This window comes from Lithobates pipiens, unplaced genomic scaffold (assembly GCF_037356315.1).
Source record: "Lithobates pipiens isolate NorthernLeopardFrog02 unplaced genomic scaffold, aLitPip1_a1.2 Scaffold_28, whole genome shotgun sequence".
NCBI classification, from domain to species: Eukaryota; Metazoa; Chordata; class Amphibia; order Anura; family Ranidae; genus Lithobates; species Lithobates pipiens.
The window spans coordinates 49,563,993-49,577,901 of NW_027507789.1; the positions used below are offsets into that span (position 1 = coordinate 49,563,993).

Genomic DNA, 13,909 nt, shown 5'->3' on the forward strand with positions numbered 1-13,909 from the left:
CATTTATTATTCATTTTTTGAAACCTATAAAGCATTGCACAAACGATCAGCAGATCGCTGATGCCATGTAGGTCTCTCGCAGAACTATAAGTGTATAGGTGCGCCCGTACATCCCATATGAGCAATCAGATACAGGAAGAATCATGGAACTAGCTCATTGAGAACTACAAGTCAACAGCGGTAAAAGATGTCGGGGGTTATAGTTCATTCACACACTCAGCTCAGCAATAGAGTTTCCTGTGTCCCAGAATGCACTGGGAAATAATAGAAAGCTAGGACAGAGCAGCTCCAGCCACTTCCTGTTTGTACAGAGCAGCCATGTGGTAACAAAATTTACTTCTGTGTGCAGGCAGAAGCATCAAGCCAGCCAGCAATACTGACAGTGCCAGCCAGGCAGGAGCAGAGGAATGGAGCAGTATTGCCGTGGCAAAGCTTTTTGTGTCCCCAAAGTTCAGTTTGACCAAGCAAAGTGTCAAAGAGATTAAAGTATACAAATACATTTTTCAGAGAATTCACAAAAATGTCAGCCATCACACCACAGCTTAAACACACCTCAAATTAGATCTTTTCCTCTACATCACTTCCTCTTTAAGCACTTCCCACTAGAAAAGTGGTCTTCAAACTGTGGCCCGAGGGCCAAATGTGGCCCTTTGCTAAACTTCATCTGGTCCTTGGGGGACTATTCCTCCCATGAACACCAACATTGGGGCATAATATCTTTCACTGACACTTAAGATGGGGCACTATTCCTCCCACTAGTATCAATGATGGGGCACTATTTCTCCCACGACACCAACAATGGGTAACTATTTCTTTGATACCAGTGATGCGGCACTATTCCTCCTCCTTCTGACCACCATCTCTGAGGCCATGTTTATTCTCACTGATGCTGGGCCCAAGACATTTTTTATCCTCATTGGCCCCCCTAAAGTCTGAAGGACAGCAAACTGGCCCTTTGTTTGAAAAGTCTGGGGACCCTGCACTAGAAAAACAACACTTTCATGGGCATTTATCAAGCATTCTTGAAGCTTTTTCAATGCTTCAAAAACACTACAAAATAACAACAAAAACACATCATAAATGTGTTCTGCATAATCAACACACATCCAAAAAAGGCCGTAACAAAGCTGCTATGATGTAATCTACATGACCAGTTGCCATAACGAGAACTATTATTGCTAAAGATCATAGGACCACTGATTAAGGTTAGTATAAAGTATACGGGTCTTAGAAACAATTTATTTTTATTCTTATAAAAGTTATAGAATGCCTGGTAGCAAGCGGAGAGTAACAAACAGAGTTTCAGACCTGGCCAGAGTTCAGCTTTGGACAATTTAACATTTTCAGAAGTTTAAAAGGGTGGATGGGACAATTGTTTTTTTACATGCTATACGCACCATGTTCTACTCTACCTTTTCCTGCCTAATGAATTCATAATTGAAGGTTCCTTTCTCTCCTCAGCTGATGAGGTGTACATGAGTAATGAAGCTGAGAAAACAGAGTATGTTCTGAATGAGATTGGACTCTACTGGTTTGGAAATGTGAACAGTTATGGATCTAGAAGATGGGATTATGCACAGGTGATTGCCATTCCTAACTATTGTGCTTATAATTAGTATGAGTAAGCTGTTTCCTTGTACCACACTAATAATGGCCAACAAGCCTGAAGCCCTTTTATTTATGTTTGGGTAGCTGTTGGAGAGATATAGGCCCCTTTTACATGGGCTTTCCGATCAGGTCCACCTGTCAGTTTTTCAGGCGGGCCAGATCAGACACTCCATTCATCCCTATGGGGTACGGACGTCAGCGGTGACATGCCCATTGACACCCACTGCTATCCGATCCAATCCTGTCTGTGAACTCCAGAAGGATGGAAACCCTATTTTCCATTCTTCTGGTGGATCGGATGGGATCGGATGAAAACAGACAGGCAATCTCCCCATAGAGGAGATCAGAGATCATTTGATTATCTGATCTCCCCATAGAGGAAAGCGAGGCTCTGAAAGGTCCGTCTCTCCACAGTGATCAGAGACGGACCTGTCACCTGCCTGCTCAGCGGGGATCAGCGAATTGATCCCCCACTGAGCAAAGCTGACTTCCTACCTAGTAAAAAGTTGTCTGCAGGATAAGAGAAGACAAATCTCTCCAATAGAGCCCAGGTTGTAGGAAAATTTTGACATCTAACCCTTTTTCACTAAAAAATTTCGGTTGCACCTACACTTTAATATTTAAATAAAGCATTTAACAGGTAAGGTGACTAGGATCTCCTATCTCATAGTATTCCCTACAGTGTAAATGTAGGTGCAGTGTGGAAACAATTTGGTGTTCTGTGTCTGATAATGTCATCTATTCACCATTATAAAGAAAACCCTAAAACATAACTTTTTAAAGATTTTATATTTCATAGGCTTCAGAAAGATGGCCGTTGTATATTTGCTTTTTCCAGGGCTTTTTTTTCCCTCAGAGATTAGGTGCAGGAGCCCATCCCCATTATCCCATGGAGGAAAGTAGCGATGTGGTGCTTTATGCATGCTGCATCATAGGGTGGATGTTGACAACAGAATGTAGGGTTCAGGAATGAGTTATGCACAAAATGCAGGGTTCAAGAGTGCACTACATACAGAGTCTAGGATTCTGTATTGTGTTACACACACAATGCAGGGTTCAGGAGTGTGCTACAAAAGCCCCATACACACTGTCAGTTTTTCCTTCAGATTTACCAAAACCATATAATATGAGGTCAAACCTTAGGAATTTCAGTTTGTATGCAATCAGGCAGGCCCTTGTACTACATGGTTTTGGTAAATATGAAGGAAAAAGTCAGCAGAAAATCTGATAGTGTGTATGGGGCTTAAGGAGTTACACACACAATGCAAGGTTCGGGAGTGTGGTGTACACAGACTGCAGGGTTTAGGAGTGCATTATGCACAGAATGCAGGGTTTAGGAGTACACCACACACAGAGTGCAGGATTCAAGAGTGCATTACACACAGAATGCAGGATTCAGGAGTGCATTACAAACAGAGTGCAGGGTTTGAAAGTGTGCTGTGCACAGAATGCAGGGTTTAGGAGTGTATTATGCAAAAAATGCAGAATTCAGGAGTGCATTATGCACAGAATGCAGGGTTCAGAAGTGCACTGCAGCGAGTGCACCTCTACATCTACATCCAAAGCTCACCTCTGCAACCTTCTTTCACAGCTTATCTCCGCAACCCCCCAACCCTTCCTCCTCAGCAGCTAAGCTCTGCAGGTATTGTCTTCAGGTCTGACCTCTGCACCTCCACAGTTCTCAACTTTGCACACACGAAACTCACCTTCTCACCTCTCAATAGTCTTCTTTTCCCACACAGTGCACACTCATTTGTGGCTCTGCCTCTCCCCTGTTGGCCAGCGGTAGCAGTGAGATCATCCAATAGGGGGCACTGCTATCCAAGTTTCAGACTGCAGCTGAGTATGGGTTGCCCCCCCTGCAATCCATAAACATACTGCACCCTGGTAGCTGTCCCTTCCTTGTACCATCCCTGAGTGCAGGCCAGGGATGGTTCTGTGGGAGCTGCCATGAGAGGTGTGCTGTCACAGAAGCCAGGTTTCTGTGTTTACAAGTGACAGCAAATAGCGGTGTGCACAGAGCCACTGCTGGAGGTGGCAAAACTCCATTCGCCCAGGTTTTGCTTGAAAAAAACTTGGGTTTTACCACAATTTTTAAGAAAGTAAATTAGAATGACCTCAGTACAATCAGTGTCCATCCTTTATGGGTCATTCATTTTAAAATATCCATGATTAGGTCTCTGTTGGAGGACCTCTCTCAGACATCAGTCTCACTGGTCACACTGTTTAATTAACTCCAAACATTTGAAATTTAAAGTGGCTGTAAACCCAGTCTCTAAAATCTCATACTGTATAAGCTTTAACAAGATAATATAATTTCAAAAGTTGTTTAGCCTCTGTAAATCTAAAGCTCTCATTAAAGTATTACCTGGTGATCCTGCCATGCTTCTCTGGCGGTGACTACAAGCAGCTGTGCAGACACACTGAAAATGTAAAGAAAATATTTTGTAAAATAAAAAATGGCAATCGTTTCTGATACACATACTGTAATTTAGAAAACTATTTCTGTCCAGTTAAGAGTTGAGATCTAATTTAAAATGTACATATTAAAAATGTAGTGAAGCATGGTGGACTCCTCCTTCTCACTAAAGCTTTGTCCAAAGACTAGCCCTAAATAGCTTTTGTGCCTAGATATCTGTGAGTATATACTTATACTATATGCCTTTATTTATTTATGACATCACTGTTTCTGTTCTGACTTGGATTGAGATATATATATTTATATTTTTTTCCTTTTTTGCTTTGTTTTTTGTTTTAATCTCCATCACACAGTTTGAAAGAGACATATTGAACATCACCCTCACCATACTTGACAAGAGTCTAGACTACAAGAGGAACCCAGCTACAGATGTGTCTCGCAGAAATGATCCCATTTACGTGGGAAGAGTACTAAGTGCTATGGTGGGTGAAATAAATTTAACTTGTCGTAATTCAAAAAGATTTAACTCCCAAAAACTCAACAAAGTAATCTGAATATGTTCTATAGGTGAACAGCAATAATGACAATGGAATCGTTCTTGGGAACTGGAGCGGAAAATATACTGGTGGAGTGAGCCCAACAACATGGAACGGAAGTGCTGCCATTCTCCGCCAATGGATGCAGAGTGGACCGGTCAGATTTGGGCAGTGCTGGGTGTATGCAGGAGTACTTTGTACAGGTGCAGCTTTTCAAAATGACTATGGCTAACAGTATAATCCTTTTCAGTAGAAGATTGGTGGGGAAGGTTGAGATATGAGGCACCAACTTTCTGAGATGAGAAAGTATTTAGCACAAAGGGCACACTCCACCATGCCCCTATGTAAACCTAATATGCAAATGATTAGTGAAACCCTCCAGTGCTTTTTCACCACTTTTTTCTATAGTGGCTTAATAACAATGCAATTATTTGAAGGTCAGATAAAAAGTTAAGTACAGCACAACACTTTTTATAGTTAAACCTAAAATGTATAGAAGTACATCAGACTAAAAGTGGAAATCTCCCTCCCCAGTTAAGGGACATAGAAAGCAATAAAGCTGCCAACATTTTAAAATCTGTCTCCAACTTCTAAAATATGTGTTTCCTCTTCTTTATCACAACCATCAAATACACATGAATTGAAAAAGATTTATCATTATCATTTTTGGTTTTGCAAAGTACTTTATTACCATATTGCAAGTTCCAACCTGCCCCCCTCCTCTTCTGCCATGGCTGATCTGACAACAGCTTTGAAGGAGAGGGCTGATTCATGGCTGTAGCTTGTCTTGGCTGTGAGCACTTTTCAAAGACAAGGAACAGCAAGAGGAATGCCGAGGAAGGGGGATGTGTCAGTCTCTTGCCACTGTCATTGCCACTTGTCATTCCTCTTGCCACTGATTTTCTATGGAAAATGCTTACAGCTGAGATAAGCTGCACTTATGAAATAGCCATCTCCTCCAAAGCTGTTGTTGGACCAGCCACAGTAGAGAGGACAGGGTAGACCCTAAAACTTTAGTCAGAGAGCACTTAACAACATGGGATAAAGTACTACATATACTTTAACCAATAGGATACATGACTAACAAAAATATTATGATAGATCTTTAAGATTTTCCTTTATTCCTAAGTCATCTGACATCCATCAAATAAAGAGCAAGGGGAAATCCCACAAATGAGGGTCAACAGAGGTTTTGACCCTTCTACAAAATGAAAAACTCAACTCCATTAAAAAAAAAAAAAAAAAAAAAGGTCCAGCAAATCGAGAAAAGAGAAATAGTGTTATTATAAGCAGAAAGACTGAGTAAGATTTGGCCTTGTCTCCAAAAGTCTGATTTCTTGGATGAGTGATCCCTACATCACCTAGGGCTTGTTTACACTTATGGTTAAGGGGCCATAAACCACACTTTTTTTTCCCTTTCCTCAAACGCTTCCTTTTTAGATGCAAAATTTTGCAGCTGCCACAGGAATTATAACCCCTATCACGCTTAGGCGGGCCGTACTGCCCACTAAACATGACCCATTCAAGAAAATGATGCTGCAATGCAATTTTTTCTACGCATCTGTGTGCATTTATGGGGTTAAAACCACCTGTCAAATGCCTCTGAAAAGCAACCCACACTTAGAGCACTTTTCAGAGGCATTAGGCAGGTGGATTTAACACACAGACGCGTAGAAAAATCGTCAGACCTTACCACTAGTGTAAACATGCCCTTAAGGACTCTGCAGTGACCTAATGTTTAGAGAAGGCATTCACAGCACCTAGCAGGGGACACAGGCATCCGTCAACTCCCAAATTATTTGAATGACAAAGAGAGTGTCTCAGGCTGCAGAGTTTGATTTGGAAAAGGTAGGAGATATAGGCCACTGGAGACATGAGTATATTGCCTCTTTTCCTAAAGGACCTGACAGGATGGCTTTTAACCCAAAACTGTGCAAAAAATATTTAATTTACAATTTATTTTGGCTGACCAGCCATAATCAACATAAGCATAAAACATATATTTATAACATATAATATCAGTGTTATAAAAAAATACTTCCATACAGAAAGTTTGTAGTTTATGAAAAATTATATAATGGACATCTACATGACATGAATATAAAATAGTTGTACAATAATATATATTTTTTTCTTTTGTTGCCCAGTGCTTAGATGTTTGGGGATACCAGCTCGTGTAATTATAAATTTCCAGTCTGCTCATGACACTGATGGAAATCTCCTTGTTGATGAAGTCTATGATGAAAATGGTGTAAGGGATGAATATAAGAGTCAGGACAGCGTATGGTATGAATGAAAGAAAAAAATAAACTGTTGTTGGACTATTTGAGCCCTTTCACACAGGCTTTCCGATCAGGTCCACCTGTCCATTTTTCAGGCGGACCTGATTGAACACTCCATTCACCCCTATGGGCCAGCGGATGTCAGCAGTGACTAGGGATGAGCCAAACACCCCCTCTTTGGTTCACACCAGAACATGTGAACAGGCAAAAAATTAGTTCAAACACGCGAACACCGTTAAAGTCTATGGACACAAACTTGAATAATCAAAAGTGCTCATTTTAAAGTCTTATATGCATGGTATTATCATAAAAAGTGTTTGGGGACCTGGGTGGGTGCAAATGCAAAATGCAAAAAAAAGTTTTAAAAACTACCGTTTTTTTGGCAGCATTGATTTTAATAATGCTTAAAGTGAAACAATAAAAGTGTAATATTCCTTTAAATTTCGTACTTGGGGGGTGTCTATAGTATGCCTGTAAAGGGACGCATGTTTCCCCGTGTTTAGAACAGTCTGACAGCAAAATGAAATTTTTAAAGGAAAAAAAGTCATTTAAAACTACTCGCGGCTACAATGAATTGTCGGGCCGCAATACACATAAAAGTCCATTGATAAAAACGGCATGAGGATTTCCCCACAGGAGAACCCCCCGGACCAAAATAAAAAAAAAATCTCAACATATCTCCTGGATAAAATACATCACTGTAGAGGTAGTAAATGATGGTCATCCCCAACACAACCTTTTTAGGGGATGGGAAGCCATACTGCAGAGTACAACTCTTGTATAGGCACATCGCATTACAAAAGATGGTTACGGTGTGAGTATATATATATATATATATATATATATATATATATATATATATATATAATTTTTTCATAAATGTTGAGGTGGTATACTTCCCTTTTTCTTTCTCCCCCTGCCGTCCACCAAAGACCCCTCTGGGCTCTAGTGGTGATCTTCTTTAGTTTACCATTGGCACTTAATAGGATCCCTTGGGTGTAATACAAAAGCGCAACACAAATATTTTTGATGAGAAATGATTGTAAGACATATACAGTATATCTGTATACAGTATTTAGTATTTAGTTTAGTATTTCAGTATTTTTGTTGTCTGCATAATAGATCTTCCTGACACAACTTATCACAAAATGCACTGAGGAACTACAGACTATCTGTACTGAATATTCATAGTTTCAATAAGGGGTATTTGTAACCCTCTATTGTAATGCGATGTGTTTATACAATAGTTGTTTGTTGTAGCATGGCATCCCTTAAAATAGATGTGCCCACGATGACCATCATTTACTCTCTTTCTACAGTGGTAGTTACCTTAATAGTCCCATCCTGGTATGGTATATTTTATTATATGTCAACAAGGAGAATGTGACCCACTCCTAATTAGTGCAGTAGGTGTTCAGAAACTCGGTTGCAGATGTGGATGTGACACAAATGGAGTCCCTGAGAGACATATAAGAGAAATATAAGAGATATAGGAAATCGTCAATTTTTTTTTTACTCTCCAGCATTTTGGATGGACCCTTTAAATAACCCTTTAATAAGATGATTACTTGAAGGCCGATTCAAAATATTGTGTTGCAGTAATTCAGCAGGGTTCATTTTTCTTAAGTAATGTTGTATATGTTTTTTTATTACTAGGAACTTCCATGCATGGAATGAAGGCTTTTTTGCAAGAAAGGATCTTGGACTCGCTTATGGTGGATGGCAAGTACTTGATGCAACTCCACAGGAAGCCAGCCAGGGTGTGTGACTGACTGAAGTTAAAACAGATGTGCCCTGTATAAATACACATAAAGTATATTTCTATTCATTACATATACTAGATGGACAGATACCATAGATAGATAGATAGATACTGTAGATCAGCCTTTCTCAACCTTTTCAACACAGAGGAACCCTTGAAATAGTTCTCTGGTCTCGAGGAACCCCTGCTAAAAATTTGAGATCTACAACTCATAATACATTAGTGTGATGGTCAGTGAGAGGAATGGTCCTTACACTTGTGGTCATTTGGGAAGAATTACCTCCTTACAGACAGCTAAATAGATCAATGGTATCAGTGGGAACTTATCTGAGAGGCAGAAATTGCCCAATGCTGAAAGAACCCCTAGTAACCTTAGGGTTCCACGGAACCCTGGCTGAGAATCACTGCTGTAGATACATTTGGTGGACAATAGCATCTTCTTATGTATTCTTTTTGATCCTTTTGAAGCTAGGCAAGAACAGATCAGCAGATCTGAATCCTGGCATGTTAGATTTACAACTTCAAAAGCTGCATACGTTGTATTGTTTTGCAAAATACCCTTATTACATCAGGGCTTCCCTGTCTATTTATTATCCTGGTTTCTATCGCCAAAAATCCTGCAGAAAAAAGTTAGAAAATACTCTTACCTTTCATTGTGAATTCCAAACTGACAAAAGTGACGTCCTTTTGAACGAGATCTGGGAAAACTGAGTATCCAAAATCTTTTGAAAAGATACTCCTATTCTGTGTGAGGTGATTTGGGAACCTTAGCTGTCCCAGGAACTCACCCGAAGGAATGTTATGTCATACAGAAGCCAAATATAAAGCAGTCCATACATTATTTTTTTTTGTTTTTCGTTAAACCAGTGAGTTTAACAAAAAACAAAACAAAAAAATAAGACCCAGTTCCTCGTTCACACATTCTGTGTGGATTGGAGAATCTTTCCTGCTGAACTATTGTATTCTAACAGCAGGGAACCTTCTCCGCCATCAGAATATACTGATCAGTGCTGCCTATGTGGCACTTCTCGGCAGCACTGATCGTTCAGAAAAACCTGACAGGTTGGGGAAAACCCAACAGTCTGGTTGTACAGACATCGATTAGTTGATCAACTTCTGTACAGCCAGCCTATCCATACATGGATTGAAATTCAACCAGTCCCTGCTGAACCAGACTAATTTCAATCCATGTATAATCACCTTAAGACAAGTAATTTTTTTAAATTTTCTCCACAGTTGGTTTTACATGTTTAAAGCTGCAACTGTAAATGGAGTAAGCTTGATATAATAGGTAGACCATATAATGTAAGGCCTGTAGATCTTGTCCTATAATATAGGAGAAACCTGACTGGAGAGTTTCTTCCTTATACATTTTTTTAAATAAAAAAATACAGTACTTAAGAGGCGTTGTATTCATACTCAGCCTGCCAAGATTTAAACATAATAGTCCTTAGCGTATGTTCCAAAAAGAAAGCACATTCTGTATATTTGGCATAGAATATCCACTAGCCCATCAACTCAATAGTGTAGGGGCTACAGGTATGAGCCAGCTTTGCTGGAGCACAGAGGGATCTGTCAGGATAGATCCAGGATCCTGAGACATACCCTGGGGCAAGACACCTAAGGTCTAGCAAATGCACATACCTAAAATAGCAGATTTCAGGGCTGGACCTACTAGGGAGTACAAGGCTTATAGCTTTTTTTTCACTGGATTCTTAAACAATGGTAAGTCCGCAATGGAGTCTCCAAAAGGAAATGGCTGGGTCCATAACAGGGACAGAACTTTTCTTTAGGAACCCCTCCTCCATAGGGTATTGTTGTGCAAAATGAATAGGTGAAGCAAAGATCTATTATGGCCTACTACCATCTGTGATTCATCACGGGAGGTAGCAGCGTAGCCCAAATACCCTTGCAAACCATCAGAGGTCCAAGTCTACTGAGGCAGTGGTGGGAGAGGCTGTGCCAGCATGGCAATGTCAAGAATCAGCTGATCTGATAAGCTGAAAAATGAGCCCCTTCTGATTCTGCAGCAACTATAGAAACTTGCTAGTGGAAAAAAATAAATCTTGAGTAAAGTAAAGCTTTTTCGTATAGCAGAGGAGAGATGTTCACTCTCCTAGGACAATAGCATAAAACCAAGGCATGCTAGAACTGGGAAAGGTTATCTTGGACTGTCCTTACAACTTTGTTTTGTCTGATCTCCTGAAGCTATTTTACCTTAATTCTGTGTCCTGTGTATGTAATGTAAGATTAAGGCCTCTTTCACACAGGACGGATCCGTGATGATCCGCCCCATGGACATCCGCCGATCCCCGCTGAGCAGGAAGATGACAGGTCTGTCTCTGCACACTGTGCATGGATGGACCTGTTAGAGCGTCGCTCTCCCCTATGGGGGATCGGATGAGGACGGACCGCAGAGTCCATCATCACCCGATCAGCAGACGGATGGAAAAGTAGGTTTTTCCTCTGTCACACGTTTTTGGATCGGAGTGGGTAGGATGTCAGCGGACATGTCACCACTGACATCCAACGCTCCATAGAGGTCTATGGAGCATCCATTCAGGTTCACCTAAAAACCTGACAGGCGGACCTGAACTGATCGCTCGTGTGAAAGAGGCCTAAGGAGAATAACTTTCTTATGAAGTATTACATTCCATAATTTTTAACATGTATCTAATCATAGATCTAATCATGTTATACTAACAAACAATACATGACTGTGCTTTCATACAGGTATATACCGATTAGGACCAACCTCATTGTATGCTGTGAAGAACGGAGAGGTAGACAAACCTCACGATGGACGATTTGTGTTTGCTGAAGTGAATGCAGACACAGTAACCTGGGTAAAAAGTAGAGATGGATCCAGGAGAAAGGTTTACACTGATACTGCATCCGTGGGGAAGCTCACCAGCACCAAAGCCGTTGGTACCTTTGAACGCAGGGATGTAACCAATGACTACAAATACCCTGAAGGTATCTTTTACTTTGATATGCCTCATTTAATGACAGGAGAATGTGTTCAAATCTTGCTTGAAGCTTAAGAGTTATATACTATTCATATGATTAAGAAATAAGCAGCACAAGGGATAAATATAATGGGTCAGGGGATTAAAACACCAATAACAAGCCAAGCTTTGAGCTGACTGTATTTATACTGTATATATGCATGTAAAGATGTACAGTAAAGAACTTGCTCTGAGAGAGAGACACAGAGGCACAGAGGCTGCCTTGGACCCACTTCTCAATGTGCTAGCTATCTGGCGCTCATGCTGACCCTCTGACTTCAGTTCTTTCAAAAGCACTGACTCAGAACAAGTGTGAAAATCAGTAGTTCTCATTTTTTTCTGATATCGCTGACCTGTACTCTTGTTACTGCTCAGAGACATAGCAAATAGTGAGTCCCTAGGTAGCCATGACAGCCTGGCATTTCAGTAGTAAGCAAAATTTTGCCTTGCATTTTTATTATTGGGTTTACTGTAACATTTGCTTGTGCTTGTTAGTGGTGCAAGGCCTAGCTGTTTCACAAAAGATGCCATTGGATTTTTGAAATAATAATTATGATGTACAGTTGCACAGAACACAAGTACACCAAACGAAGGATGATGTAAAAAAATTACCCAACATTAGTACCAAAATACAAACACAGGGGCAATTGAAAACACATCTCTAAAGTATTGTCAATTATGCATATTAGCTGGAAACAGTAAAGATATAAATCCTATGGGGATTCCTCCATTGAAAAGCTGTAAAGTGCCCTTGTACGGCATGGAATGGGTGAATGAATTCACTCATGGGTCAGGCACGAACATTAGAAAAGAGGAAGAATAAATAGAAACAGTAGAAAATGAGAAGGGAAGAGGAAAAGAACACACAGAAGAAAAAACTGGACATGGGAAAGGAAGAAGAGAGAAAGGGGGGACAAAGGTACATAGATTTTCTCGAGGCTCAACCAGGCGGCAGCATCCATAATTAATGTGTCCTGCTATCACACTGTGAAAGTAAGGAGCGGTCCATGTTGAAGTGATCATTATAGGTCATCCTCAGATCCCAAACCTTGAGAAATGTAGTGTGTCATTAGGTTTGGAAGTGAGCTTCTCATGTGTCATAGTCCCCATAAGCCTCTGTTTAAAGAAGTTCTAATGGCTCAAGGTTTTTTACTTTCATGCATTCTATCAATGAAAGTAAAAAGCCTTCTGAGCCCCATCTTGATCCAGAGATTTGCAGGAGAGCCTTGGCTCTCCGGGCACTCTCCCTCCTCATTGGCTAATCATTGGCTAATCAATCACAGCCAATGAACCAAAGAGGAGAGAGTGAGGCTGAGCCACGGCTCTGTGTGTGAATGGACATGCAGAGCAGTGACTTGGGAGCGAACTCACTTGGGTGCCTCCAAAGCAAGCTCTTTTCTCTGGGGGCACTTGGCAGAAGAGGGGCCAGGAGGGCTGGTGGGGGACCCAAGAATAGGAGAATCAGGGGCTGCTCTGTGCAAAACCACTCATATGACATGTTTGTTTGTTTTTTTTAGGAAAAAAAATTGCATTTTATATCACTTGAACTTCAGCTAACATCTCCAAGCTTTAGCTAACCTCTGCCAGGCTGCCATGAACACAAAGCCCACCAGCAGTTTCTAATTTCTATTAGGAATTGGGATGGGTCTGTGTAATAGGGCTTTCCACAGGTTAAGAGTAAGATTAATAGTTTTTCTGTTAAGTAACAAGAAGGACCTCCTCTGTAGCTTCTAGGCTTTCTTTGAACACCGGGTTAAACCAGGTAGTGTCACCGCCTGCCAAGTGCCTCTATAACAATCCATCACAGACTGCACTTCTGCATGTGTAAACCTATCCTTAAAGTGGTGTTTCACCCAAAAAATAAAATAAAAATCATGAATGACAAAAAAAGTACTCACCTCTAAATGGCTGTTGCTAGGGGGTCCCTCGTAGTCTGCCTCCTTCAGTGCCTGGGCTCTTGACGTCACTTCTCCTTGGCGCAGGAGAAGCTCAGCTCTTCCTCTTCCTTCTTGTCAATCATCTGGGACACGTGACAGGTCCCAGATGATTACGCGGCCAATCATGGTGCGCAGTGCGGCTCGTGCATGCGCAGTGGGTGCCCAGCTGTGAAGTCACACCTGGGCGCCCACAGTTATAATGCCAGCACCGCCGAACGGAGGGGGAGACGAGCGCATCGCTGGACCCTGGGACAGGTAAGTGTTTTCCGATTATTAAAAGTCAGCAGCTGCAGTATATGTAGCTGCTGACTTTAAATTTTTTTGTTTTATAATGGAAACACCACTTTAAACTTTTTT

At 41.0% G+C, this 13,909-nt stretch overlaps 1 protein-coding gene across 1 annotated transcript in view; it reads left to right on the top strand.

Annotated features, from left to right (window-relative positions):
• The window catches only part of LOC143935368 (protein-glutamine gamma-glutamyltransferase E-like), a 56,043-nt gene that overhangs the window by 24,683 nt on the left and 17,451 nt on the right, over positions 1-13,909 (top strand). Inside the window, exons 4-9 of the mRNA XM_077459190.1 lie at positions 1,462-1,580; positions 4,381-4,509; positions 4,595-4,766; positions 6,711-6,849; positions 8,502-8,605; positions 11,341-11,583. Of these exons, the coding sequence (XP_077315316.1) occupies positions 1,462-1,580; positions 4,381-4,509; positions 4,595-4,766; positions 6,711-6,849; positions 8,502-8,605; positions 11,341-11,583 (906 nt within the window). The remainder of the gene's footprint in view (positions 1-1,461; positions 1,581-4,380; positions 4,510-4,594; positions 4,767-6,710; positions 6,850-8,501; positions 8,606-11,340; positions 11,584-13,909) is intronic.